Source organism: Lissotriton vulgaris, chromosome 9 (assembly GCF_964263255.1).
Source record: "Lissotriton vulgaris chromosome 9, aLisVul1.2, whole genome shotgun sequence".
NCBI lineage: Eukaryota > Metazoa > Chordata > Amphibia > Caudata > Salamandridae > Lissotriton > Lissotriton vulgaris.
The window spans coordinates 868,448,914-868,475,888 of NC_141697.1; the positions used below are offsets into that span (position 1 = coordinate 868,448,914).

General features: G+C 42.9%; 1 protein-coding gene across 1 annotated transcript in view; it reads left to right on the forward strand.

The window, feature by feature from the left end:
• LOC147692392 (cytochrome P450 2G1-like) overlaps positions 1–26,975 on the forward strand; it is a 647,292-nt gene that overhangs the window by 338,260 nt on the left and 282,057 nt on the right. Inside the window, exon 5 of the mRNA XM_086938615.1 lies at positions 15,492–15,668. Coding sequence (XP_086794741.1) covers positions 15,492–15,668 — 177 coding nt within the window. The remainder of the gene's footprint in view (positions 1–15,491; positions 15,669–26,975) is intronic.

Below are 26,975 nucleotides of genomic sequence, written 5' to 3' on the forward strand. Positions count from 1 at the left end.
GTGAACTCTGTCATTTAGAAAGTTTGTTTTTTTAGAGGACCCCTTGTCCTATTTCTGGATTGCATTTATTCACTAGTAATACCAATAGCCACACACCCAGCCTTCACAGACGGCATAATAAAAAAAAATCTTGTAAAGTGTCACCCTGAGGGTGCCTGTCAGGCATTGCAATGCTGGCCCGACGTAGATCAAAAGCCTGATTATGAATCATGACGCCCATCTGGGTATCTGTTGGCCCTAGCTCCTAAGGAGTTGTGCTCCCTGCTGACCCCTTAGGACATGACTGACTTGTAGAAGAGACCTTCTCTCTTGCTTTCAACAGGAACTGCTTACCCCCTTTAGATTGTTCTACTTGCCAGGAGCAGCTTGGCTCCACAGGTCCAAAAGTGTACTATCTTGGTGGTACCTAAGGTCCGGTACTTATACTCAGTGGTGCCTTTGAAGTGGGGAAGTCTTAAAAGTGGGGAAGTCTTAAAAGCCAGACCTTTGAAGTACACAGAGGCTGTTCCCGCCTACCCTAACTCCAAACTCACTACAGACTCCAGACTCGCTACATGTGGGTATGCAGCCCTTAATGTGAGGATAGGACACAACCTATTCAGGTGTTGGTGTGGCTCGGTCCATCCATCCCCTCCCTCCCATCCTGCCAGGATGGCCCATCAAGTCACACCTAAGCTCCCATTGTGTGTGACTTTCTAGGGCGAATACACAAAACCCGGCTATCACCTACCCCAGGCATGTGATCAGGGACAGGCAGCAGGCACCAAATGGATAAAGTAAGAAAATGCCAACTTCATAAACATAGATCCCTCCCTACAAATCCCGATGTTAGCTTTCAAGCATTGCAAAAATATCAAAGACCATTTGGTTCACTCCTCTACACAACGACCCAATATCTCCAAATCCAGAACTTTAGTAATAGCATGGGGCCTTCCACCATTAAAGGGTAATTTTTGTTGTGGGCACTGCATTGCCTGCACCTTTTTCACAATAAATATTTTGAACATAATAATGTTAGACATGAACTGAATTTTGTATCAAATTGCAATTCACGTAATGTAATATACTGTGTCTGGTGCCCCTGTCGTTTGCCCTATATTAACCAAACCGCTCAGCCTATAAAAGCCAGGATTTTCCAACATTAAGCAGAATATGGTGAGCTGTACTTAATACCCCACGGGTGACCTGTTTCATTGACAAAACGCATACAGTTGATTATCTGAAATGACAGGTTATTGGCATGTCAATGATCCCAGAAAGAGGAGGTGACATTACACACCTTCCGCGAATTATTATTATCATTATTATTAGGCATTTGTAAAGCGCACTGTAACCCTGCGGGCATCCTGGCGCTAAGAGATAAATCGAAAGGAGACTGTCAGCTGTAAAAAGAATAAAAAGGCATACCATCATGAGAAATCTACTACTACCCCTGGGGATTATACCCTAGGAAAGAGCCAGGTCTTGATTTTTTTGCGTAACAGCAGCAGACTTTGTGTTTTCCTGATTTCTAGGGGAGGCCATTCCAAAGGCGAGCTGCTGCCACGCAAAAGGCTCTTCCTCCCAGGGTCACTTTCTTTACCCTGGGTATTCTGACAAGGTTGGTGGAGGAGGAGCGAAGGGTCCGGGTAGGCTGTACCACTGAAACTTGCCCTGGAGCGGCTTAGGACCCTGTCCATGCAGTGCTCTAAACTCAATGCACAGTGATTTGAACAAGATCCTTTGAGGTACTGGGAGCCTGCCAGTGCTTGTGTTGTTGAAGATCGATGAGTTCGGGAGAGTGCTAACTTAGCTGCTGTCGCCTGGATACTCTGCAATCTGGCAATCAGGTATCCCAGGGATTCCAGAAGCAGGACATTACAGTAGTCCAGGCGGCTGAGGATTGTACTCCTGACTACCGTTGTTCTTGCCTGTACAGGTAGCAGAGGCAGCACCTTCCGAAGAACTCGTATTAATGTAAAGCAACTTCCCACCAGTTTGTTAACGTGGGTCTCCAAAATTAGATTTTCATTAAAGCTGACCCCCAGATTGCGCACCATATTCACTGGTGTCAACATGCCATCTGATGTTAGAGGCCAGAAGTCTGCTGGCAGACTTCAGGTGATCCCCCACCTTACACTGTAGGATATCCCTTCTCCCACTATTAAACTGGAGCAAATTTTCCTTCAACGATTTCCCCATTTCACGCATCCAAGCATGGAAGCTATCCAGTGAGTCCGCCTGAGCACCATCCAGGGATATCAAAAGCTGCGTGTCGTCTGGGTAGTTAATCACGCTGATATTATGAGCTTTGATAATTCCCAGCAAGGGTTGCATATAAGTATTAACAAAATGGGACTAATGGACGATCCGATGGGTTCCCCATGTAAAACATTCACAAATTCAGATTGGTTCAGAGGGAGTGTCACTGCCTGCCATCTATCAGACAGATTGGATCGCAGCCAACTAAGCGCCACCCCTTTCACCCCAAAGGTTTCCAGCCTCGAAAGCAGAATGTCATGGTTCACCGTATCGAATGCAGCAGACAAGTCCAGCAGTATTAAAATTGCCGACTGGCCCCTGTCCGAAGATTTCGAAGGCTGTCCAGCACCACCACCAAGGCTGATTCTGTCCCATGACCCGTTCTAAAATCAAACTGTTCCTCCTCCAGTATGTTATTTGTCTCAAAAAACAGGGACGGGTCCTACTGACCAGACGTTCACAATCTTGATTGGGTAGGGCAGGAGGGAAATCGGTCGGTAGTTCTTGTGACAACATGGATCAAGGGCATGGAATCTAAGTGGATGGAACGCATGGAATCTAAGTCGATGCAACGGTGCAATTCTATTGACCAAGGACTGAATACCTCAGAGGAATGGCATAGTCTTTTTTTTACAACTCTTACTAACTGAAACAGATGTAGATTGAGTTATCATATGGACTGAATAGCCCAGAAAAAGTGGCATAGCTTTGTGACCATTCTCACAAACTGAAATAGATGTAGCTTGAGTTGTCATATGGAATTATTGTTGGACATTTCATAATGATGTAAATAGGTGCCATAATGCATGTTCCTTGAACATACTGCATTTATTGCTATCTTGTCTTTTTAATCTGTGTACTTAAACATCTTTGATGCAGCTGTATTTATATATCCTTTTTCTTTCTTATTCTGTCATTGTCCTCGATCTCCTTGATTGATCCACATGTCCTTTTATCTCACCCCTATTTAGAGCTACCGAAGACCTTTCATTCCTTGTAGTGCACACCTAACTCCCTCTTTCCTTATTCAGGTAATTGTTCTAGTCATAATTTCAGAGACGCCCGATTGCTCGTGCTAGTCTTCCATAGTACTGTCGGGATACTTCGAGCAGACGCTCTTCACTCATCACGCAGCCGCGTAGCTAGGGGAGGGTGAGGGGGGGCGGGTCCACCCCAGGCGGCACCTTATTTGAGGCGGCTGAGGCGGCCGTGGCCACCGCCGGCACTCACTCCTGGACTGAGGAGGCCCAGGCCGGCCGCGGGCCGCGGATCTTGTAGGACAACATTCACTGTCTGACACCAGACACCGTGACAGTCATCCATCCAGATTCATTTATCTGAAAATAGCCAGCAGCGCACTCAGACAGAGCACAATTAAAATCATGTCGGCTGGGCCCGGGGTTACGAATCAATCACGTCATAGCTGTGTTGGGGGGGCCCCCACAGTCACCTCCCACCCAGCCTCGCTCACAGGGCTGCACAGCCGCAACCAATTACGGCCCTGTACCATTTTGGGCCAGCCCTCTCGCCGCCGCGTAAGCCAGCCAGCGTGACGCTTTACGTGCTGCGCTGCATGCTCACCTCACTGCCCCTCCCGTCATGTCGAGGAGTGAGACGACCACCACCATTCTTTTTGCCTGGCCTGGCCCTGCTCAGCTCAGCTGCCTGCCCTGTGTTGTCAGCTTTACAGTACTGTCTCTTTGTGGGCTGTGGCTGCGGGCGGCCGGCACTGCGCGACGACATGACAGTTAATTCATTGAGGTGAGACTAGAGAGAGTCGGGTCAGAGTCGACTCGAGTCCAGCCAGATGGGGGCAGGGTGGTGGGGCATAACACCTAGGAGAGTTTGAGTGCATAATTTTAAAACTAGATAGAAACCTGCATCTCTTCTCTTACCTACAATTCTGATGAACCAAGTTGTTGTAGGACAACCTCATGACGTCAGAACAATATCTCCCCCAAAATTTGAGCCTTTGGGATCATGTTCACCATGCCAATTTCATATTCCTAACTGAAAATGTTTCCGATAAGTATACCTTATTTTAAGCACAGTTGACATAGTGAAAGGAGATAGTTAAATTCTATGCGGTGGGCACACAGTTTAATTGTGAAGATAATGTGTAGGGGTGTTAACTTGTATGGAAATGGCTAACACAATCTGGTATGATCCGCTGTGTCTAGACACATTTTGAAGAGTTAGTCTAGCCCACAGAATAACCAAAGGACATCTTTTCAAAACCACATCCAGCTGACTCCAAGACCATACAGTGGTTCGTGGTGAGCAATGCAGAACAGATTTCCCAAGCTCAATTAAGGGCTGAAAAAAAAGAACACAAACGTTACTCTACAATTATGATTTAATAATGTATTCAACGGTGTATTTATTCACTTGTGTGTTCGTGGTTTATGTAAAGTCGATACTTTTCTACTGCCTCAAGGCGCATGCTTTCAGATGGGGAGCAGGGAAGTTGTAAAGGTTACATATTTTTCATAGCTTGAGGTCTATTAATGATGACATTGATAACAAATACATTGGTGTTCTGTGAAGATGGAGAAGTCTTGCGAATAAAGGCCTCGGAACATTTTTCAATATCTGTTTATCAGTGGATTACAGAGATGGTTTTACAGAGCGCCACAACGTGCAACTCGCTGCTCCTGACTGAAACAGCTCCCAAGGAGATCGACAAGTGCCTTTAATGTTGTTAACCAAGGACATTGCCTTTTATTCACATAGGGCCATATGTATCAAGGCAAAATGTGTTCGCAAACGCCGAAATTCGCGGAATTCCCGCATTTGCGAACCCATTTTTGCTAAATGGTATGTATGAAACATTTTTGGTGCAAAATAAGGAATCGCTAAATTTGCCATTCCTTATTTTGCGATTGCATTTAAGGAATTGCAAATTTTGCGATTCCTTAAATGCAATGTATCAAGGAAAAAAACATTCCAAAATGCCATTAAGGAATTGCAAATTACCACCAACTTCTAGTTGGTGGTAAGTTGCGAATTCTTTTACAAAAGTATTTTTTTTTAAATCAAAAGGTGCCATGTGACGCTCATACATGCCCTCAGGGCATGTATGTGTGCCATATGCGCACACATGTCATTTTCAGGGGAGTAGCAGGGTGTTCTTGAGACACCCCTGCACCCTTGAAAATATTCACAATTTGCGATTAGCAAATTGCGATTGGCAAATTTCCCCTTCATTCCTATTGGCCTCCTGGCCCATAGAAATGAATGGGAAATTATTCGTTAATTGCGATTAGCAATTTGCTAATCGCAATTATAGAATTTTAAGGAATCGCTAAAAAGAAGCGATTTTCTACATACATACCATTTTGCCATTTCTAAATAGCGATTCCTTAAAAATCGCTATTTAGGAATCGCAAAACGGAATGTTGATACATATGGCCCTTAATCACATCACATCGGTGAGGAATAATAACCACAGTTAGGCTTACATTATTATTATAGCTGCCAGTGCCAAGGTTAAGGTTTCAAATCGCTATGTGTGACCTTACGACATCTTCATAATTTCAGTGTAATTATGATGATGAGTGACTTGTATCTTACATTACATCGGCTTTTCTTTTGACTAACTTAATAGAAATAAAATATGGCCAAGCAATCCTATTTAACATGGGAGTTGACAGAGACACAGGTTTTTACGTGAATTACATAAAGATCTAACAGCTTTGGTAAGACATGATCTTGACGGGAGTTGTACCACACCTTTTAAAGTTCAGCGACAGCGGGGGAGAGACAAGGGTGTATATTATCTTCACTCCTCTTTACCCTGTATGTCAATGGCCTGAGTCATTTATTATGTGCACAATGCAAAGACATCCCAGGGGTGGAATCTAATTCCAGCACTATTGCATGCCAACGATACAGTGTTAATAGCGAGAACTGCAGTCTGCTTGCAGCAGCTTCTCAAGTCCTTTGTTACTTTTATGTTAAGTATCAAGTAAATAAAGCATATAGATTGGTTATGGGACTTAGCGGCATTAGAGTGACATTTCAGCTACTATGAGTGACACTGTCTTGCAAGCAGAATATCATACATGAAGAAGAGCGAAGGATACATATAAATATTTGAAATTAGACTCACTTGAGCATAGAGAAACTCTGAGAAGATCTTAAAACTGCTGCAAATGCCCGAGATGGCTGACTCACAATTACGAACTAAATTATCAAAATCATGTCACACCTAGCAATCTGAAACCTTGGCAGCTATGAAAGAGGGTGGGCATCACTTCACATGACAAAGCTTTTGAGACCATGCCCATACTTACATATTTCATAAACGTGTCGATAGGAAGTATGCATAGCTGCCAAGGTTTCAGATTGCTTATGTGTGACATTATTATAATTTCAGTGTAATTATGAGTGACATTCAACGACTATGAGTGACACTTTTTCACAAGTAAAATCTAGCAATGATGACGAGGGAAACATATAAATATCAATTACATCCATTTGAGCAACGAGAAGCTCTAAGAAGATCTTAAAACTGCTGCAGAGCACCAGAAAGGGAATGGTGCAGTAGGTAGGGTCCGACTGTACCAAATGGGATGTGAGAGCCTCAGTGCGGATAATCTCAGCTGCATGCTAATAAATTATGATAGTTACTTAGTCGCGATAGCCGACTCACAGTGCTGCCAAGTTTTCAGACTGCATATGTGTTTCAGTGGACTTGTGAGTGACATTAAACAACCAAATATGTGGTGACACTTAGGGTAGCACTTTTTCTCATGTAAACCCAAGCAATGATAAGTTAGATAAATAACAGAAATGATATCCCGTTGAGCAATGAGAAGCTCTAAAAACATTTTGAAACCGCTGCAAAAACGCAGAAATGTAAAGTCACTAACGTGCTGCCCCTTTCAAGAATGACAGACCTGTGAAACAATTGGGGCCCCATGATATTAACATTTTTTGTTGTAATTTTGATGTGTATTAAGAGGGGCTGCAAACTAAAGCAATATTTTTTATATTATTACAAGACCGAAGAATAACGTCATGTTAACCTTATGTGTTCTTTGTGCTGAGGCTGCTCTGAAGGAGAGATGCACTATTACAAGCTGGTTTTGTGTCCCAAGAGCACAAGTCTTTTCATTCCCAGGGAGTTGGTTGCTGTTGCTTAGAAGTAATGACAGGGCGCGACCCCTGGTTGTTGCCTTTGGGCCACCAGAGTGGGCTGTTTATCCAGTCTGTGTTGGCAAGGTGGAGCTGACTGACCCCTTTGTGCTGTGTTTAGTTCTAAGGGTGCACACAGTGAGACAGTCCCTGTGATAATAATTAATTTGCTGTTTTTAAAGGTAAAGAAACACAGGCTTCGACACTGTTAAGTTGATTTTGGGTCCCCAGAGCACATCACGTTTGTGCAGGTCCCCACTGCTTTAATGTGAGGACTATGATGTATGGTCATTTAATGGTCAGCTGTAGATGATGGATCCCTGAACAGTGTCATTCATGTATGTGCATGGCATGTTTGCTTTGTGCTGAGGGGTAATTGTTCACAGAGCTCTCTGATGGATGTCACATGTGGTTTTTCTGAGTCCCCAGATAGATCATGCAGTCTGTGTGTTCTCTTTTGTACTGCCAGTCACCGGTGTATTCAACTGTCTAGCCTTTGACCGTGTCATATATGTGCATTTTTGCACACTTTGAACTATTTTCCATCATCTCAAGAGTATCCCTAGTTTACAGTATTGTGGCTTTTTATCGTTATTGGTCTTGTGTTAAGTCTATGCATAAGGATACGTATTTTTTATAACTACTTGTGTGGTGTCCCTTTGTAGTGTTCTTCACTGTGTAACTGTGTATGATCATAAATGCTTAACACACTGCCTCTGAGATAAGCCTAGCTGCTCGTGCTACGTTACCACAGGGTCAAGCAGGGGTTATCAAAGGGTGTAGCCCCCTTACTCTGACCTAGGAAGAAGGGTCCCCACTTGGACAGTGGCCAGACATTGCCAACTAGAGACCCCCATTTCTAACAAACAACCATTCGATTTTGAGAGGAGTAAACATCTCAATGCCAATTAGATTCCCCGTGTTAGACTAATGTTCTGATTTGTTACCTTTGCCTCAAATTGTAAAGTGCTCTGATATCCTTCTGGTTCAAGTTTGCGCTATTTAAAACTTTATAAATAACTAAATGTAACTTTCATGATCGAGGTAACTGTTAGCAGCAATACTACGTGTCTCTCCTCGGAGACTCGGACATCTTTCAAGTGCTCACCGTCCTCCCCCTCCCCCCCCCCCCCCACAAGGGGCGGCAACCTGAGGGGTAGCCCCGGGCGCCACAAGCTCTAGCTACGCCCCTGTCATCACGTCATTCCACGCTATAACTAGCTTGTGGAAGATGACCGTGTACTCACAGCATTTGGCACTGGAGGCAGGCCCTGAAGGTAATCCAGATTACGGGGCACAGTCACTTAATCTTGTGACGTGCATTGGATTTTGGTGCTTCCTGGATTTGTGTCTAGCTATGACGCACAAAGCAACTGACGATATGACCTTGTTCGGTTGAGTGCATACACGTCGGATGTGCACATTTTGGGCCACTCTCTCCTTCCTTTTAGCACAAGGCAAACATCATTCCTTTTAACTTTTTAAGCAGCAGTTGGAGGCATTGATCGATTGTCTCCACTGCTCCCAATAACTAGCGTGTGCCCTTCTACATTCTGCAGGATTTATCCCCGCCACTTCCCCTCACTGGGGTAAGACACAACGTTAATGAACAGATCATATTCCAAGTGATCATTTCTAGAATCTAATTCTGTGTCTCCATTTCCATGTGAGTACGTTTCCCCTTTCATCTATGGGTTTTATGTGCACCCCACCCACTAAGTCTGCAGAATGTTGAGATTTTTCAGGTAGTAGAGGTTTCCTACTCCTTAATTTTCTTAGGTCTCTTCTATAACTCTGCTCAGTTGCTTTTCATTATTGTGTTGCAGGTGTCCCTCATTGTCAGATCCTGATGAGAACCTCCAAATAACAGTGGGGTCGAAACATCAATGACTTAAATATGTAAATGTCAATCCGTATTTGTAAAACGCAAACTACTCACCCGTACGGGTCCCAAGGCACTGGGGGCCGTCGTGGAAATTAAGTGAGCTATTGCCCAGAGTCACATGGTGCTGAGCTGCCGCCGGAGCCGGGATCGAACCGTGAACACTGTGCTCGGAAGTCACCTGCCCTGGCCGCTGCACCAAACCTCTCCACTATAAAAATGAAATAAATAAATAAAAACGAATAATATCCAGTTTTTGTGAAATAATAATAAAACTATTTAATCATTAATGTTTAATTGATACTGGTCGCTTCCTTGTATTAAGAAACCTTGTTGTATGTCATATTTTTGTCTCTCAAAGTGTTTTGGTTCTGTTTTCACATAGTACAGTGAGCACAATTCGTAAAAGTATTTGGTTTCCTGATTGCATTTTATTATGAGTGTCTCTCTTTCCGCATACTCTACAAGCCATCGTGCTTAATTATTATCAAACATTTTTGTATTTCCCAACCAGAACCGTTGTTTTTTTTTCCTGTATATGTCAAATGCCCTGATTCTGTGTGAGTAGGGTTTCCTTTGTTCATTAAATACAACTTCATCAATGTGGCATTTTCAGAATTGCAATTTACCATCCGACTTCACCATAAGTTTGGATTTTAAATTTTGATTCCAGAGACACCAAACTTGAACCAGTTATATTTTCTGACTTTATAAATTATTCATAAAATGTAAAAAGATAATGCTAATGTTATCCTATGGGAGATATAGGCGTTGTTGTAGTGAAAAACGAATGAAAGAGTTTTTCTTTATCTTGAAATAAAAATTAAAAGTCAATGACCTGCCTTTTAAAAAAAATACATTGCACCCTGCCTTCAGGGTTGTCAAGGGCCTACCTTAAATGTATTAATTGTATGCTTATATTTAATAAGGGAAGGTTTAGGCCTTGCTGAAGGTTTATTTTGACAGGTCGACATGGCAGTGTAAACTGCACACACAGGCTCTGTAATGGCAGGTCCGATACATGGTTTAAGGGCTATGTAAGTAGGTGGCACAATTTGTGCTGCAGACCCACTAGTAGTATTTAATTGACAGGCCCTGGCACATGTAGTACCACTCTACTAGGGACTTATTAGTAAATCAAGTATGCCAATTGGAGATGATCCAATATTACCATGTTTAGGGGAGAGAGCACTGCTTAGCAGTGGTAAGTGCACAGAGTCCTGATATAAGCAAAAACGAGGCCAGCAAATATGTGGAGGTAGTGTAAAAGGTGGAGGAAGACCACTCAAAGTTTTTCAGGTATAACAGTAGCCCTGATACTTGTACAGTGCTTTCTTCAATTGCTGACTTCCATTTGAAGACTTCTCAAAGGTGAAATCACTGCAAGATGCTATTCCTTAGTGCAACAGCTCTGGAACAAAAGCAACATTGCCTGATGGTTGGAGTGGGCATGGCTACCTTTTATTAGATGGTTCTACCCACGATGGCTGCTGCACCTTGTGACTTTGGCTAAATGCTGCAAGAGCTCAAGCAAAATCTTGTGATTACTTAAGCACAATTTCCAGACTCTTCTGCACAGGGCAGGACACAGTTTTACCCAGCTCCACGCAGGCACACAATGTTTTAGGTCACAAAGGGGCCTTGTGCAAAAGGTAGCAACAGCCAACATGGTTAAAGGGATTTGTCTGTGAGGCAGAGGACACAATCCCTTCTTCTATCTTCCACACTCCATGGGATGGAGAATGTAACTTAAGAGGAGGGATTGATAACGTTATCTGCACATCTGAGAAGATGAATACCCTATAGCAGCCTCTGCATAGACAACACCACACCCAGGGATGTGGCTACAAATTGCTCTAGCTCCCTGTACTTGTGTGCAGCTTAGCTTTTCGCTCATTAGATGCCTATTTCTGCACTCAGAGTTATTTATATATTAACTAAACACTTCACTGTATTATTGAGAATAACTGACACCGTTTCAGTACTATCAAGACCAGAATCCGTGTTGCTTTTCAGGTAGAGGAGGAAGTGGGGCACAAGTGACTTCTTGCTACAATGAGTGCTCCTACTTCCCATTGCGCAAGACTTGTCTTTTTGTGGCCCAGGCTGGGAGGAGGTGGGCTGGGCCACCTCTCCAGGTCTCTTGTTGTGCATCTCAAATAGGTAAAAGCAAACTGAAAACCCCTGCTCTGGCTAAAGCATGAGTCCAAAAACACCCATGCAAATTTTCTCTACACCTTTATGGGCAGGGCATTACACATGGAGATTTGCAGCACCGAGGCCTGACTTGAGGCCTCATTAGCTGCCAACTCCGAACCGGAAGTACTTATCCAGCACATTTGACAACATTTGTCTCTGTGCATCGACTGATGACCACATACCTATAGGATCATGCTTGATGGTGTGTGGGATACATGTTAGAGCATTTCACCAAGAGCCCGCAGCCCTATCAGTTTCAGGCTTGAACTCAATTGGCATCAAGCAGGAGCGAGTAACAGCTGAGAGCTTCATGAATAAGCTGCACTTTATTTTATTCAAGCTTGACCATTCTCAAGAATAAATGACCAATGACGATTGGGAAAACTGCATTGGAGGTTTCCCAATTCTATGAATCCAAAAAACATAGTCTATCAACTGTTTGCATATTAATGGGTTCATGATGCCCACTGTACGCACCACTTCCAGGAGAGCTAAAGCAAGTCTCTCCATCCATATCCCCACCATGGTAGAAGGGTGAGTTTTTAAGTATTTGTCGGGAAACCCTTTTATCCAAATAATCGGATTAGAGCACACTAGAGGCAGTCGTATAATTTTTGCTTATTTTTATAATAATGTTTATGATTCAGTGAAATTAGGTGTCTTACACTCGTTGGACAAAATTTAAATTACTTTATATAGAGTAGAGGCCACAAATTCTACTTGTTTTTAGGGTGGAGATTTAAATGTATATCTAAGTAACTTACCAGCCAGATAAGTTTATGGGTTTTGCAATACAGAGGGTAATGAATTGATGTACTTAAAACATGATATTTATGGGAACTTGATCACACACCACCTCGCCAAATCCAATTTTGCTTTTGCAAATAAAGCAAATGCTACGATGGCTTCATTTAACGCTTCATAAATTGGCGGAGGAGGATAGAGAACTATAGGCTTCATCCTGACAATAGGAAACATGAACCCAATTCTTAACAATTTCCGGACCCACATTTATTGCTTGAGTGATTCTTATCCCTAAAGCATTGAGATATTTTCCACTTTGCTGGAGGAACCATCCATACGCCCATTTATAGGCAAAGGGAATAGGTTTACGAGATCTAAGGGCCCTCGAATGAGCTGCAACATGGTTAGTCCCAGGAGTTCTTGATGTATTCAGTTGCAGTTATTAAACTCAATATAGGCATCTGTCTGGATAAAAATTCGGATGACTCAGAAGTAAAGATGGTCTTCAAAGACATTTCTTGATACATGAAGGACAAACGCACATCGTCCATTTCAGTACGGTCTTCCAAGCCAAATGGTTGGTTTGGAAATAACTGGTTAAAAGCACAAGCAGCCTAAAACTAGCCCTAAGCAAACAGGTTAGGTCATGGGCAGAGATAGCTGAGTGTAGAAGGAACTATATACTAATAATAAGAAGAATGGCATTAAAAATGATGTCTTGGATGCCTAGTGACCGCTAGTAAGGATAAAGGCGGCACAGAATTTTAGCAAATTTCAGAACACCCTTATTTTGCACCTTCCCTGGAATTGGTTATTTCAGGCCACGAACGGGTTCTGGATTTTAGCAGTATTTATGCTAAAAGGAATAGTGCTCCGAGTAGTCTCTCTCTTATAGTCCTGAGTAGCATGTTATGGGTCTTTATTGAGGAGGTGGGGGTGGATAAGTCAATCATAAATCCAGTGAGTTCCAAATTGATAGTGGGTGGGTAGGCATAGCTGAGTACTTGCAGCCTTCCTCTTTGCCCTTTACATAAATAACTTACAGATGGTGTTGTTGAGGAAGTGCAGAAACATGTGTCAGATTGGCCATCACCCTGTCAAAGCACCCCTGTGCGCGGATGATGTGGTGCTGATGGCTCACTCTCCAAAAGCCCTGCAATCCTTATTGAATACCTATGTGAAGTTTATATGTCATCTGGATCTCAAGGTCTACCAAAAAAATATATTTTATTAAGGCCTGCAGTATCACCTCGTGCAACTGCTGTTGATACAATTTTAACAGTGTTGATCTTAACCTGTTACGTGCTTCTGTCGGCCAATGGCCGTCGCGAGCACTACCTCTGTAGTGCTGCGCACGTCCGTTGGGTGACATGGCCCCGCCCACTCAACGGAACGCACCGCACCGGTTAAGGCGTTAAACAAATGACCAATTTGTGAAGGGCTCATCATTACTATTTACCACGATCTCCCAGGAAAAGTGTCTCTTGATTACCTCATTTGGTATGGGCATATGGGAACCTGCAGAGGCAACAACGCCACAGTTATCTGAAAATAGCTGTTTATGTAGATTGCTTTCGTTTCCCACCAGGTGTTCGCCCTATCTGTGTCACAGGGAATTGGGTGTGCTTTTCATTGAAGATCTTAGTAGGCTTCTTCCACTCCTTCTGTAGCACAAGGTTCGGAGCAACAAGCAGGCTTTTCTGATCAGACTAATACTGAAGGACTGCTTGGTGGTGGGCACTGTCCATTCCTTGGTTCGGGAACATCAAAACTTTTATGTGCTAAGCTGGAAAGACCATACTTATTTGATAACCCATAAACCTTACCTCGGGTGGAAAAGGCAGAGCTAAAGCATATGTGTCTTCTGCTATCTGAAGAGGAGAGGTTCACTTTGGGTAGACACAAACACAGTGTTGGACTGTATCTGTATTTATACCGCCAAAAAAGGCATACAACAATAATAGGTCAAAATTGTAGACTCTCAACACAGATTTAGACTTAAACTATTTCCTCGCATGGTCACCTTTCACAGACATAACAACTGGGCAAGAGCATTATCTAGTAGTCCATGTGACAATTTCATCAACACAAGGTACCTCGCACTTTGTTTTTCTGTTGTTTTTATGACGCCCTTAAAACTTTTTTTATTAAACCTCTACTAAGGAAATATGGGTTTAGTCAATGTTCTCCTACACATTCGTTTTTGCTGCAATTTGCAGTCGGATATGATCTACTTTAGAGTTTGCTCTTCTATTTGCCGCACCTTATTTATTTGAAAGAGCTTGGGAATCAATATTGCACTTCTTAATGACAAGGGTATCAGGATAGACCCTGAGAATATTAGAGGAGATTGCATATATGTTAAGTGTATTTTTAACGTATATTGTTTTTTATATAGAACCTTATTGAAGATACTTGATTTAGATGTATATATCATTTTGTTTTCATCAAACAGTAAGTTGACGTTTTTATAACATGTACGTATATGTTTTTTTTAAAGTATAACGTTTATGATGATGAACTAAACCAGTGTTTAAATGGCTATATGCCGTGTGGAACTAATTGGACTTATAACACAAGTATAGTTCTTTAATATCACAAACCGTATATAAATATTATTGTTCAGCAATTCTATTCATTGTATTTATTTGGGTTATTGAGGATGGTACGTTTATATAATGATATGCTTGATTTCCTTCCCTCATTACTGATTTTTTGGTTGTTAAAGGAGTATTTGGTCAATAATTGTAAGATTTAAACATTGTATTCATTTTCAGAATATAATGAATGTACTTATTTATTCATTTAGTTTTAAACATATAATCAGACACCTTAAACCCACCTATTTCTACAGAAGATCAAATCATCCATCCGAATTCTAAATACGTTAGTTGTAGCAGACAAAGTGATATTAGCCAAAACACACAGTTTATCACTGTACAACGAATGAGGGTGCATTTATATCAGCTGCTTTGATCAAAGTACTATATCTGTAGTGATGTAGGATAGTAGCTATGATGTAGATCACAGATTGTGGTTGGCTGAAACGTGAATAAGGAAAAAGAACACAAAACAGGAAAAGCAAATAAGGAATAATCTTTCTTGGCCTATTCTGACAACGTGTTCAAACCATTATTTTTCATGCTTCAATGGATATTTCAGAAAATTCCCCCTACCACTGGGATTATTAAATTATGTCAGGTCGGAAATTAAGTAATCTGTCTGACTAGATCCTGATCACAGAATTAACTTGTAATGAGATGCTTCCTTTTTTTACTTCTTACAGCTGCTGAACGCTTTTCCTCGTCTCATGCAATGTCTTCCCGGACCATTCCATAAAATTAAAAACCATATCACCGAGGTGAAGGCTTTCATTTCAGAACGTGTTAAAGCACATCAGGACACTCTGGATCCCAACTGCCCGAGGGACTTCATCGACTGCTTCCTTCTGAAGATGGAGCAGGTAATAATATCTCAGCATTGATCAAGTCTGATTTATAGGTTTGTGGTAGGAATACTCCTTTGCAATGGAGTATCCTTACCACCAACATAATGATCTGCCCACTCGATTTAATTGTGGGCTGACCTTTGGTGTAACCATGGCGAAGGTTACTCCATCTCCACTCCAACGGCCCTTATTACTTTTTTTTATTTTTTTTTATTTTAAATATTTTATTCATAAATCGGTACATAGGAAAAATAAAAGTAAAATGCATATTAGATGATACATAATACATAACAAACAGGGAAGAAGAATGACAAAATAGCAGAATGAAACAGTAAAAACAAATACAAAACATGGCAATAATAAGCGAGAGAGGAAACAAATAGCCTAGCAGGTGAGTTTATCAGAATAAATGCCAAAACCTTTCAGATGATAAATGTACCCCAGATTTTATCACATTTTATTAAAGAACGAGTGCCTCTTAGTTTAGCCAAGGCCAATTCCATAGAATATATATCCTTGATCTTTGTCCACCATTCCATAATATGTGGAGGTTTAGGAGAGATCCAAGCGCATGCAACCACTAATTTGGCACACGATAGTGCAATAGTGACTATAGATTGCTGTGAAGTAGGCATTATATGGATTTCAAGTAATACAGAGAGTGCTGTAAGGGAGGGAGGGGAACTCAATTTCAGTTTCAAAATGTTGTCCAAAGCAGACCAAAACTCAGATAAAACAGGACAAGAGAACAGCATAAGTTCCAAATCCGCTGCAGCGAGGCCGCATTTTGGGCATTTAGTTCGGCCACTAAATAGGATGTTGTTAGCCCATTTGGATATCCTCTCAGGTGCCAATGGCCCTTATTCCATCGGGCCATCGGAGGTTGATCTCTGCCATCCCACCTAATTAAGATGTGCAGACATACAGGCCCATATTCAATGCCCATCACTGCCTGGAAAGTCGTGGCAGCAAAGGTCAATGTAAACTGTCTAATGCCCCCCTCCCCATGGGAGATAACTCCCATGGCAAAGTAGGCATTTTTTTTTACTTTCAAAAAGAAAATTCCACTTTGTATTTTTCTTATTGTAAATTAAAATTAAATAATCTTGATAGACAGCTCCATTATGTTGACGGAGCCATGTTTCCAACATAAAAAAAAGCATTGACACGAACTGCCGAGATGGTAATTTCCTAATTTAGTGAGCGGAGGCTCTATCACAGTGAATGTGTAACTTACTCCATTGCTCTTACAAACTAGACCTCAGTCCGCCAACATATAAATCAACCCTTTTAGTCTGTTCAGGTTCATTGTCCTTTCCACTTTTAGAAGTTGCGCCATAGCTTGATGGGGGTAAAGGGATGGCTTGTAATCATCATATTAAAGGACTGTTTGCATTCTTGTAATGCTTTGTAATAATAATAATCTTCGGAGGGTAGCTGCAGTGCTACAGCTTTGGATAACAAGAAGAAAAGGTACATAATACAAATCATGTGAAAGATATTTAATAAGTCCCTCACGCATTGATTATATCATCTTAGATTTAAGATTATGGGGGAATGTAGTAGATATGGAGGTCAAACAGATGCCCGATAGTGACCACAATCCACTTTGCGCTGGCATCAGATGGGAAGCTAAAGGGAAGTCCATAAATCCTCACCTTTCCACAAAAGCAGTAGTTCCATCTAATTGCAATCGTAGGTTAAAATGGGATAAGGTGGCATGTCAGGAAGAAACGCTGTCTAGTATATCTCTCCAGGTGGCATCTAAGACAGTAGAACTCTACCTTTTTAATTCCATGCTCAATCCCATGTCAGGGTTTGATCTCAGTGAATCTTACAAGGCCTTTATAGATATCATCGGCTCCCATTTTAAAATTGAGGGGACCAGAGGTAGGAAAAATCTTGCATATAAAAGTGGCCATCCCTGGTTTACCGCAGAATGCAGGGAAAGGAGAAAAGCCATCTCTATAGCCCTACGGAAAAAAAGATCCTGTGGCCGTAAGGTTAGCGAGACAGGAATATAGAAATATCATGGTATCTGCAAAAGGGGGAATGGGAGGAGGATCATTGGCAGGAACTCAGGAAGGCAGCCTTTTTAAAAGACTCAACTCTCTTGTGGGATCTAATAAATAAACAAACCAGAAGGGGAACTGACTCCGTCCCAAACAATGTAACCGAACAACAATGGTTTTCCCACTTTTTAAATCTTTATAGTTGTGAGGATGGTGCAGAGCAAATACCGGCTGTCCAACTAAATCCTGAGCCAGAGACTATGGATCCTAAATTAGTTGATCCCATTACACTCTCTGAGGTTCAGGCAGTCATTAACAGCATAGCCCCTGGAAAGGCTGCTGGCCCGAATGGTTTACCTGGCGATCTAATTCTCCGTGACCCCATTGTTTGGGCCAACCTCATTTTACATTTGATGAATCTCCTGTTACAGGGCCATTCAGTCCCGGATTCCTGGAAAGGAGCGGAAGTGGTCGCAATACACAAGAAGGGGGCGAGAGAGAACCCTGCCAACTACAGAACAATAAGCTTAATTGATGTAATCCAAAAGGTGGTTGGCAGGGTTCTGATCTCCAGAATGGTGGTTTGGCTAGAGGAGGGAGACATATTAACGCACCTACAAACAGGATTTAGGCAGAAAATAGGTACAATGGACCAAGTCTTCAGATTTACAGCTACATATTGGAAAACTGTGTCCATTGGCAAGGGGTAGTTGTATTTGGCCTTTATTGATCTTAAAACTGCTTTTGACCTTGTACCACAAGTTAAATTGTGGAAGGTGCTGCATGACATGGGCCTACCGCGATATCTCCTAGAGTTAATCCAAAAATTACACGATGGCACCTATGCGAGAATCAGATGGGGGAGTGCAGGAGAACTGACTGAGAGAATACCAGTACAGAGGGGGGTCCACCAGGGATGTGTGATGGCTCCCACCTTGTTCTCCCTCTTTATAAATGGGGTGGCAGACCATTTCAGGGAGGACCCAGTGGATGCCCCCACCCTGGCAGGGGAAAAGATACCGACCCTCCTCTTTGCAGACGACAACCTCCTAATGTCCAAAACCCCTCTGGTCTCATAGGTTTAGTGGCTTCTGTGAGGAACGTGGGCTCACAATTAACACCACTAAAACTAAACTAATGGTGCTGTCTAGCAGCAAGAAAGTTAGGAGGATTAATGTTTCCCTTAATGGTATTTTACTTGAGGAAGTGGAAGCCTTTGACTACTTGGTAGTCAAGTTAAACCGTAAAATGAAGTGGGACTCCCACGTAGCTAAAATGCTTTTAAGCCTTAACAGAGTGGCGGGAGCTATCTCTAGAGATCATTGTGCGACCTCCAGTAGACCCATTTGCCCTGCTTTAGCAGTCTACGATGGTAAGGCCCTGGCAGCTGCAACCTACGGGTCAGAACTGTGTGGCTTCGACAGAGTCCCAGATTTAGTTAAAGCAGAGAATACGTTTCTGAGAGAGCTAGTGTGTCTCCCTACTTCCACTCTCTTAAAACCATTACTCCATGACATGGGTCGCCGCTCTTTAAAAGACATTGTTGGCCTTCGGCCTCTACTTTATTGGGTACGTCTTAAAAGGACACCGGAGCTTGTCAACTATGCGGCAGTCCTTGATGATCTTATTACTTTGAACTCTCCAATAAAGATTGGCTGGCTAAAAAAATTGAGGGATCTGGTGTTCAATTTCGGGCTAAGTGAAGAGTGGATCTCTCAGTCACCAGCCCAAAGGAAATCATCAAGAAACTCTATAGGGAGTGGATGCAAGCGAGAGACTTGAACAATCTAAAGGGGGGCTTTTTCTGGATTTCATTAGAAACCCAAGAGACAGAACTTTGTTTTTGAAATTGAGGTATGGAACCCTACCCCTGAATGTCTTTACTAGAAGCTGGAGAGACTTCTCTCACCATCAAGCTACCTGCCCGGGGTATGTTAATCCCACTGAGTCTCTAGCTCACTTCTTGTTTGCCTGTAGGGCGTACAGGGGGCCCAGAAGAAGATGGCTAAGGCCAGTTTGTAGAGAACTGGGAACAAGGCAATATTCAGTGGCTCTCCGCATTCTAACAACAGACACTACATCTATGATGGTAATCTGAGGAGTTGCAACATTTCTGGGGAAAGCATGGCAAATACGAACAAAGCTTGCTCAACTGAGAATGGGGTAGGATACCAAGTGGTATAACTGTGTTGTTATATCAACTAGCACTCTATTAATTAGCACTTTCTAGCCCTGGAACAAATCAGACTGAACTTGTTTTTACTACCGATGTGTATTATAATTCGTTTTTTAACTTGCTGCTTCGCTTTTGTATTTTGGAACTTGTTTTATCTATTTTACCCTTCGTGATGAAATTGTAAATTGTATTTACTTTTATGATACTGTGTTATCGAATAAAGTATTACAACTATTTAATAAGTCATCTGCCAGTCTGTGTGACCCACTAATCCATGGTGACTGTTCGGGAACTTCAATTTCTGGAGGACAATGGTACTAGAGGCTACTGACTGGTCAAGCAGCTCTAAGAGTGAATGTTGCAAACATTAACGATTGAAAGAAAATCATTTGCTGTTTGGATGGTGGCATTGTCTATACCACTGGAGAACCAAATCCCATGCTTATTAGTTATGTTATGTTTGTGGAGATCAGACTGATTAGCTACTACTCTTTTGAGAATTGTCCTTAACAATGAAAGGTGTGTTAGAGGTCAGAAGTGGAAGAGAACCTCTTGGGAAAGGTTATATTTATATTTTTTCTGTGGGGGATTTTGTGATCAGTGTTGAAGAGTTTGAAAAGATATCAGTAAGAAGATCTACCGATTGGTCATGATGAAACTTATGATGTCATCTCTCTGGACATACCCAGGAAGATAAAAGATAAAAATACGGTAAATGATAAAATATTGTCTACTACTGAGGTATTGTATCATAACCTTATTGTAACTTCAAATATAGGAATTACATAAAATATTTATGGGTTTTCTACCAACAGCACAAGCACAATTCTTCTGCTTGGCGCACATGTGTTTTGTATTTTCTAAAGCTTTTATTTAGTTTCACAAGTTTTTAAAATGCAGCTTTGAAGGAATGAATTAAGAATCTATGAACACATCAAAGTATTACATTCACTTAGTTTACCATTATCATTAGTATTTATAGTAGTGACCATATGGGTCTGCAGTGGAAGAAGTGGTGTAGCTGAACCTTTCAGTGGGGATCAGTGGAGAAAAGGGGCATTGAGCTTCTGATATGTGGGCTGTTGTAAGTTCATGTGTTTTCCATGTGTTCTTGTTCTGTGTCTGGGTTTTCGGTCTCTGAGGTCGAAGATATTCCATCTAGGCCTGAGCATTAGAGGACCGGGGGGGTGGGCTATTAGTGTATTTATTTTTTTATTTATAAAGTTATATATAGCGTGAACAAGATCCCGAATGATATCAGAGCGCTTTACATTAGGATGGAAGGAAGGATATAAATGCAATATTGACATCAAGTAGCAGTAGAAAAACAGGAATGATCACAGATTGCAGGACAAATGCACCCTAGAGGGTAGTACAATAAACGGGTATAAGTGGGCAACGAAGGGGGTCACAGTATGCGGTAAAGAAGAGCAGTATCAAATGATAGTACAATGGTAGTAGTAACAATGTCTTCGATCAGGTGAGCCTAGCCAAATTAAGGTAGGAATATATTCATTAGGAATCTTTTGGCTTCCAATTTGAACGCTGTTGTTGAGGAGATTATGCACACTTCCGGTGGAAGAGAGTTCCATATCTTTGGGACAGCGCCAGAGAAGGCTCGGTGACAAGTTCTCTTTTTGCTAAAGATGAGTGGTTTCAAGAGGAAAGTATTGGCGCTTCTTGAGGCTCATACACCACAGGATAGTTCAAGTTTTTGGGCAAGGTAACTGGGAATTTTGAAGTGAATGGCTTTGTGCGCCAGAACGGCAATCTCTAACTGAATTCGCGCTTCGTAGGGCAACCATTTTAGGGATTTTAGGACTGGGGATATGTGCTTGTTTATTTTGGGGCCTGTAACCAGTCTAGCCGCAGCGTTCAGTTATATAGTGGAGCCAGGGTGTATTTGGGAAGGCCACAGAGGGTATCGCTGCCGTAGTCTAGCCTTGGAAAGACAAGCGTTTGGACCACCTGCTTGAAATCATTTTGTGGAAGGAAAGGTTTGATATTTCTGAGTGTCATTATCAAGTAGTATGCTCCCTCACACACATTGCTGATATGATTTTTCATATTCAGGTGCTTGTCCATGGTGACTCCGAGAGATTTGGCTGAGTCTATGATGAGAGGAGTGCAGTTGAAAGCAGTGTGGTGGTTCATCCATAGGTCTAGCTTGGGGATGTGGTTCGAAGGGGAGAGGAGCAGGAATTCCTTTTCGGAAGTGTTGAGCAGGAGATGGATCTCAGTTAACCAGTTTTGAGTAGACGTTAGGGTAGTGTTGAGTGAGATGATGTTTTCCGGGGATGAGATTTTTAAATAGAGTTGTGTGTTGTCGGCATACATATGGAAGAGAATGTTCGTGGAATTTAGTGAGCTAGCTAATTGTTCCAAGAAAAGGTTGAAGAGGGTAGGAGATATGGCGGAGCCTGGGGGACCCCCATGAGTACTGGAGAGGGTTGAGAGAGAGAGTGGTTTGCCTCGACTCTTTGAGATCTGTGGTGGAAGAAGGATGAGAACCATTGTAGAACCTGACCAGAAAAATGCATCCTATTTTTCAGAATGGATAGGAGTTTGTCATGATTAACCGTGTTGAATGCGGAGAAAAGGTTGAGGAGGATCAGGAGGCAGGATTCATTTTGGTCAAGCATTTTTAAAATGTCATCCATAACTTGAGTGAGAGCTGATTCGGTGCTGTGCCCCTTCGGAAAGCCAGATTGATGCTGATCCAGGAGTAGATAATTCTCCATGTGAGCACAAAGTTGGGATTGTACGCATTTTTCTAGGAGTTTCGCTATGGTGGGTATGTTGGAGATAGGGTGAAAGTTATTGAAATCCGCTTTGTTTGCGTTAGTTATTTTTAGTACAGGTGATACCTGAGCTGCTTTTAGGCATTCGGGGACTGTGCCTTGTGATAAAGAAGCATTTACAATCCTTGTCCAGGTGGGGATGAGTATATTCTTGATTTCATTGAAGATGGCCGGGGGCAAGGGGTCACTGAAGTGGTTGGATGGGTTGATATTCTGACAAATCTTGTTGATGTCTTTTTCACTAAATGGGGTAAAGGTGCCCCTAGACGCATTGTTCTTGGTGTTCACGCTGGTAGATTTGCGCTTTTCTAAGATGTCATTAGGTGATGCGGCCCTATAGGAAGGCAATAGAGCCTTCTTAGAGGTGAGGTCAATGGAGATGAGTCTTAATTTCTCACTGAAAAAAGCAGCAAGTTCGTCGCATGAGGGTGGGCTGCCACCAGGGTCAGAGTGGTTTGTACCTACAACAGATTGCTGTTTGACCAATTCGAAAAGTTTCTTGGGGCAGTTAGCTGCTTGATCCAGTTGGAGTCTAAAGTAGTCAGCCTTAGCACTCTTGATTTCGTTGTTGTAGAGGCTCCTAACATCTCTAAGTAGTTTTAGTTTGTCCTTGGAGGGATTCGGCCACCAGGGATGTTCAACTGCCCTAGGGTTGCGGTGCTCCGTGTTTTTGTTGAGGCATTTTTTTGTTGTAATGGAGCAATGTCATCTATGATGTTGGAGATAGTACAATTTTAGGAGTCGGTGAGTGACTACCTCAACCAAGTCAGCTTGGAAGGAGAGGGCAGATTTACAGTGGGCAGCTAGTTCAACAGAGTTTGTTGATCTGAGGTCCCTTTTCAATATCTTTGATTTCGCTGGTTGAGCCATCCTCATCGAAACCTCCCTGCATTGGGACAGTGCCAAAGGTGCGGCCTTACAGGGCGCTTATCTCAAGGGAGGGGGCACTGTGTTTAGCAATAACTTATGATTGGAGAGATGAGGGGCCCTTTTTCTCGGTGGTAGAGAGGGAATCCGAGGAAGCAGTCTTGGGTGTGGGGCGCCAAAAATGATTGTTGCACTGGGTGCCACCAGTGCTAAAGCAAGCCCTGCCTCTCTGTTAATATAAAAGATGTTGTGGTGGTCGGACCAGTCACACAGGGAAATGGAATCCAGAATGATGGTCTGCACTTTCGAGATAATGAGGTCCAAAGTTTCTCCTTTAATATCAGTTGGTTTGTCACAGTGCTGAATCAGTTCTTGATCATTTAAGAATTCTTTAAGGCAAGATACAGCGAGGACGTTGGGGTTAGACCAGTGAAGGTTTAAATCACCAAGAAAGATTTGGCACACAGCTGAGTCTGCATTGACAGAGAGGATTTCCTTTAGTTGTTTAATGAAGGGAAGATTGTCTCCCGGGGGTGTTAGAAGGTGTGAAGTTTGCAAACCGGTAGGTTCTTACTTGAGATGCTGAGACAAAGGTATGCACAGGAGAAAGGCGTAGAGGACCCCAAGTGAGAAATCAAGAGTGTGTTCCTCTGAATACAGGCTAGGCACCACCCAACTTCCGAGCTCTGTGTAGCCTAAATATGTCATGAGTGGGAGGTACTAGGAGGTCTAAGATAGGAGTGGAAGCTGGATTTAGCCAAGTTTCATTGAAGATGATAATGTCTAAATCATTGTGTTGGATGAGGTTGAAGATATCGGAGGCGTGTTTACTGGCTGATCTGCAATTAAATGGTACACATTTAAGTCATAACTGATTAGTGAGAAGGAGTCTGGTTGACGTTCACACAAGTGAGGTTGTCATTATTGCTGCCTCTAAGATTGCGAGGAGGTTCTCTGTTCGGTTAGAATGGATGGATTGTATTTGTCTTGGCTGGATCATAATGGAGTTGGACCAAGTAGAGTAAGATTTGTGAAGTTCATGGAGATCAAAGGACGCCGGGTGGGTCTCACTTCTTCTGGGGCTGGAGGGGGCGTTAGTTAGGGGAATGGATTTTGAGATGGAGGGGGCTAAAGGCTGACCCATACGATCTCCAGCACTAGTGGAAAGTTCTGGGCAAATTCACATAGGTGAGGAGAGAGCTGATCACAGGGAAAAGATCATTTGAGAGGACTTTCAAGTCATGTAGCTCAGAAATGAGAAGGTGCAACTGGATGTTCCAGTTGCGCAGCCAAGTCTGAGTGTTGGGCGAGGGGTGGAGGGTGTGTAGGGAAGGCGAGATGAGAAGGAGGGCCTCAGTGTAAGTCCGTGGGGTCCTCGGTGGTGGTGACTAGTTCCTGGGGAGGTGATTGAATATTTGGGACTAGTGAAGTTCCATGTCCTTTTAATAGTGAGGTTGGAGCATTAGCAAGGGGGGTGTGACCATTGAGCTGAGGGTTAGGTAAGTCAAAACCGGAATGATCGCTTTCCAGGCATCATATAGGTTTGGAACGGATCCCATGTTCGCTCAATTTTGTGTGTGGTGTTGCTAATCAATGCCGTGAGTTTTTCATTTGCACATATTGAACACACATTGGACCACCGGATATGGAGTGGAGGGGACAGGGTCTGTTTCCATAACTGTGCAATTATGAGGCAAGCTGCCAGTAGTAAGTGGGTGAGAAGTTTACCCACTGGGGTAGTTAATGAATAGATGGATTTGTCTTCCAAGGCTCACATCAGCAGGATGAGTGGGTCCACTGGAAGTTTGACTTTTGTGATCACCTCTACTTCTTATAGAATCAATTTCCAATATGCCTGCCCTATAGGGAATGTACACTACATGCGAATTGTATCCCCTACTTCTCTGCAGCCCCTCCAGGTCTGAACCACCTGTGATGGCCTTTAACCATACGGGAATTAATTGCCATCCAGCTGAAATTTTGTGTGGATTTATGTGTGTTGCACACAGATCAATAACCTCACCGCCAGAGTCCAAATGTATTGCCATACACCGTCTAATAGTTTATGACCTAAGTACCTATTCCATGCTGAGATGTAGGTGGGGGTAAGCCATGAATGAATGACTCAAGGTTGTGTATAAAAGAGAGGTCCCTTTTTCATTTTGTTATTAAACAGCTGTTCAAACTGTGTCTTTTTTCCTTGAAAGCGTTACCTTGTGTTTCCGCATCTTATAGCCAATGTAACACTTGAGTTAGTCTGTAGTCGCTATGTCGGTGGAGGTGGAAGCATTCTATGCATATGGCCCTATCTGCTAGGGTTCCATTGGAAGAGAAGTCGCCTAATCATGTTAGGGCCCTCCCATTCCTTCGTGGGTAGCCTGGGTCCTGCTGCCCTGTAGGAATTCTGGGTTGTGGGTAATCATTGAAGAACCCCTCCTGAGGCAAAAAGCCGGGAGCTACCCTGACGAATTTTTAACATGTTAAAACTTGACAAACTGTATAATTGTGTATTTTTAAAATCACTCACCCCCCTGGGCACTCGTCACTTTAAGAGAACAGACACCCTGCACAGCCAATTAAACGCTGCTGCAGGCGAGTGCTGTCTCAATCTTGCCGCCATTCCTGCGTGTCGAGCGGACATGCCCACTCGTGCTGGCCACGCATCCTTTCCTCACTCTCCCTACCTCATAAAACATGTTCAGACATCGGAAGCGCAGCGGGCGCGACGAATGCGTGCCGAAGGCGCGCTTAAGGCAAGCTCGTCCCCGCCCGGCCGGGCCCAGGGGCCATGCCCCCTGGCCCCTCTGGGAGTGACTGATACGTATACATACGGTTGAGGGCCTGTGGAATTCAGGGAAAGGCACTAAAAATCTTACAGGCCTTCCTGTCCGACAGAACCCAGTCAGTGGCCCTAGGAGACCATGAATCGCATCCATTTGTGTTGCCCTGTGGAGTTCCCCAGGGGTCTTCACTTAGCCCCACCCTATTTAATGTTTATGTGTCGACCCTTGGCCCGGTGATTCGATTGTTCGGTTTTCACCTCACTGCATATGCGGACGACTCACAGATAGTGGTGTCACTTTTACCCGGCAATACTGACAACACAGCAGACAGATTCAAAAACTGAATGCATGAGGTGGGCTGCTGGAAGGCACAAAACTGTCTTAAACTTAATTCCACGAAGACAGAAGTACTGCTCTTTGGAGCTAGGGATAACTTCTGGTCCCCGAGATGGTGGCCAGATGAAATGGGACCTCTCCCCTCGCCGGTGGATAAAGTAAAAAACTTGGGCATACTTTTGGACAACTCCTTGTCCCTTCAAACCCCAGATTAATGCACTTTCTTCCTCCCTGCACTATACCCTCAAAACCATCAGAAAAATCCTCCCGTATTTGGAGAAGGAACACAGGAAAACTATCGTTACAGGTCTAGTGCTTTCACGCCTGGACTATTGTAACAGCTTGAT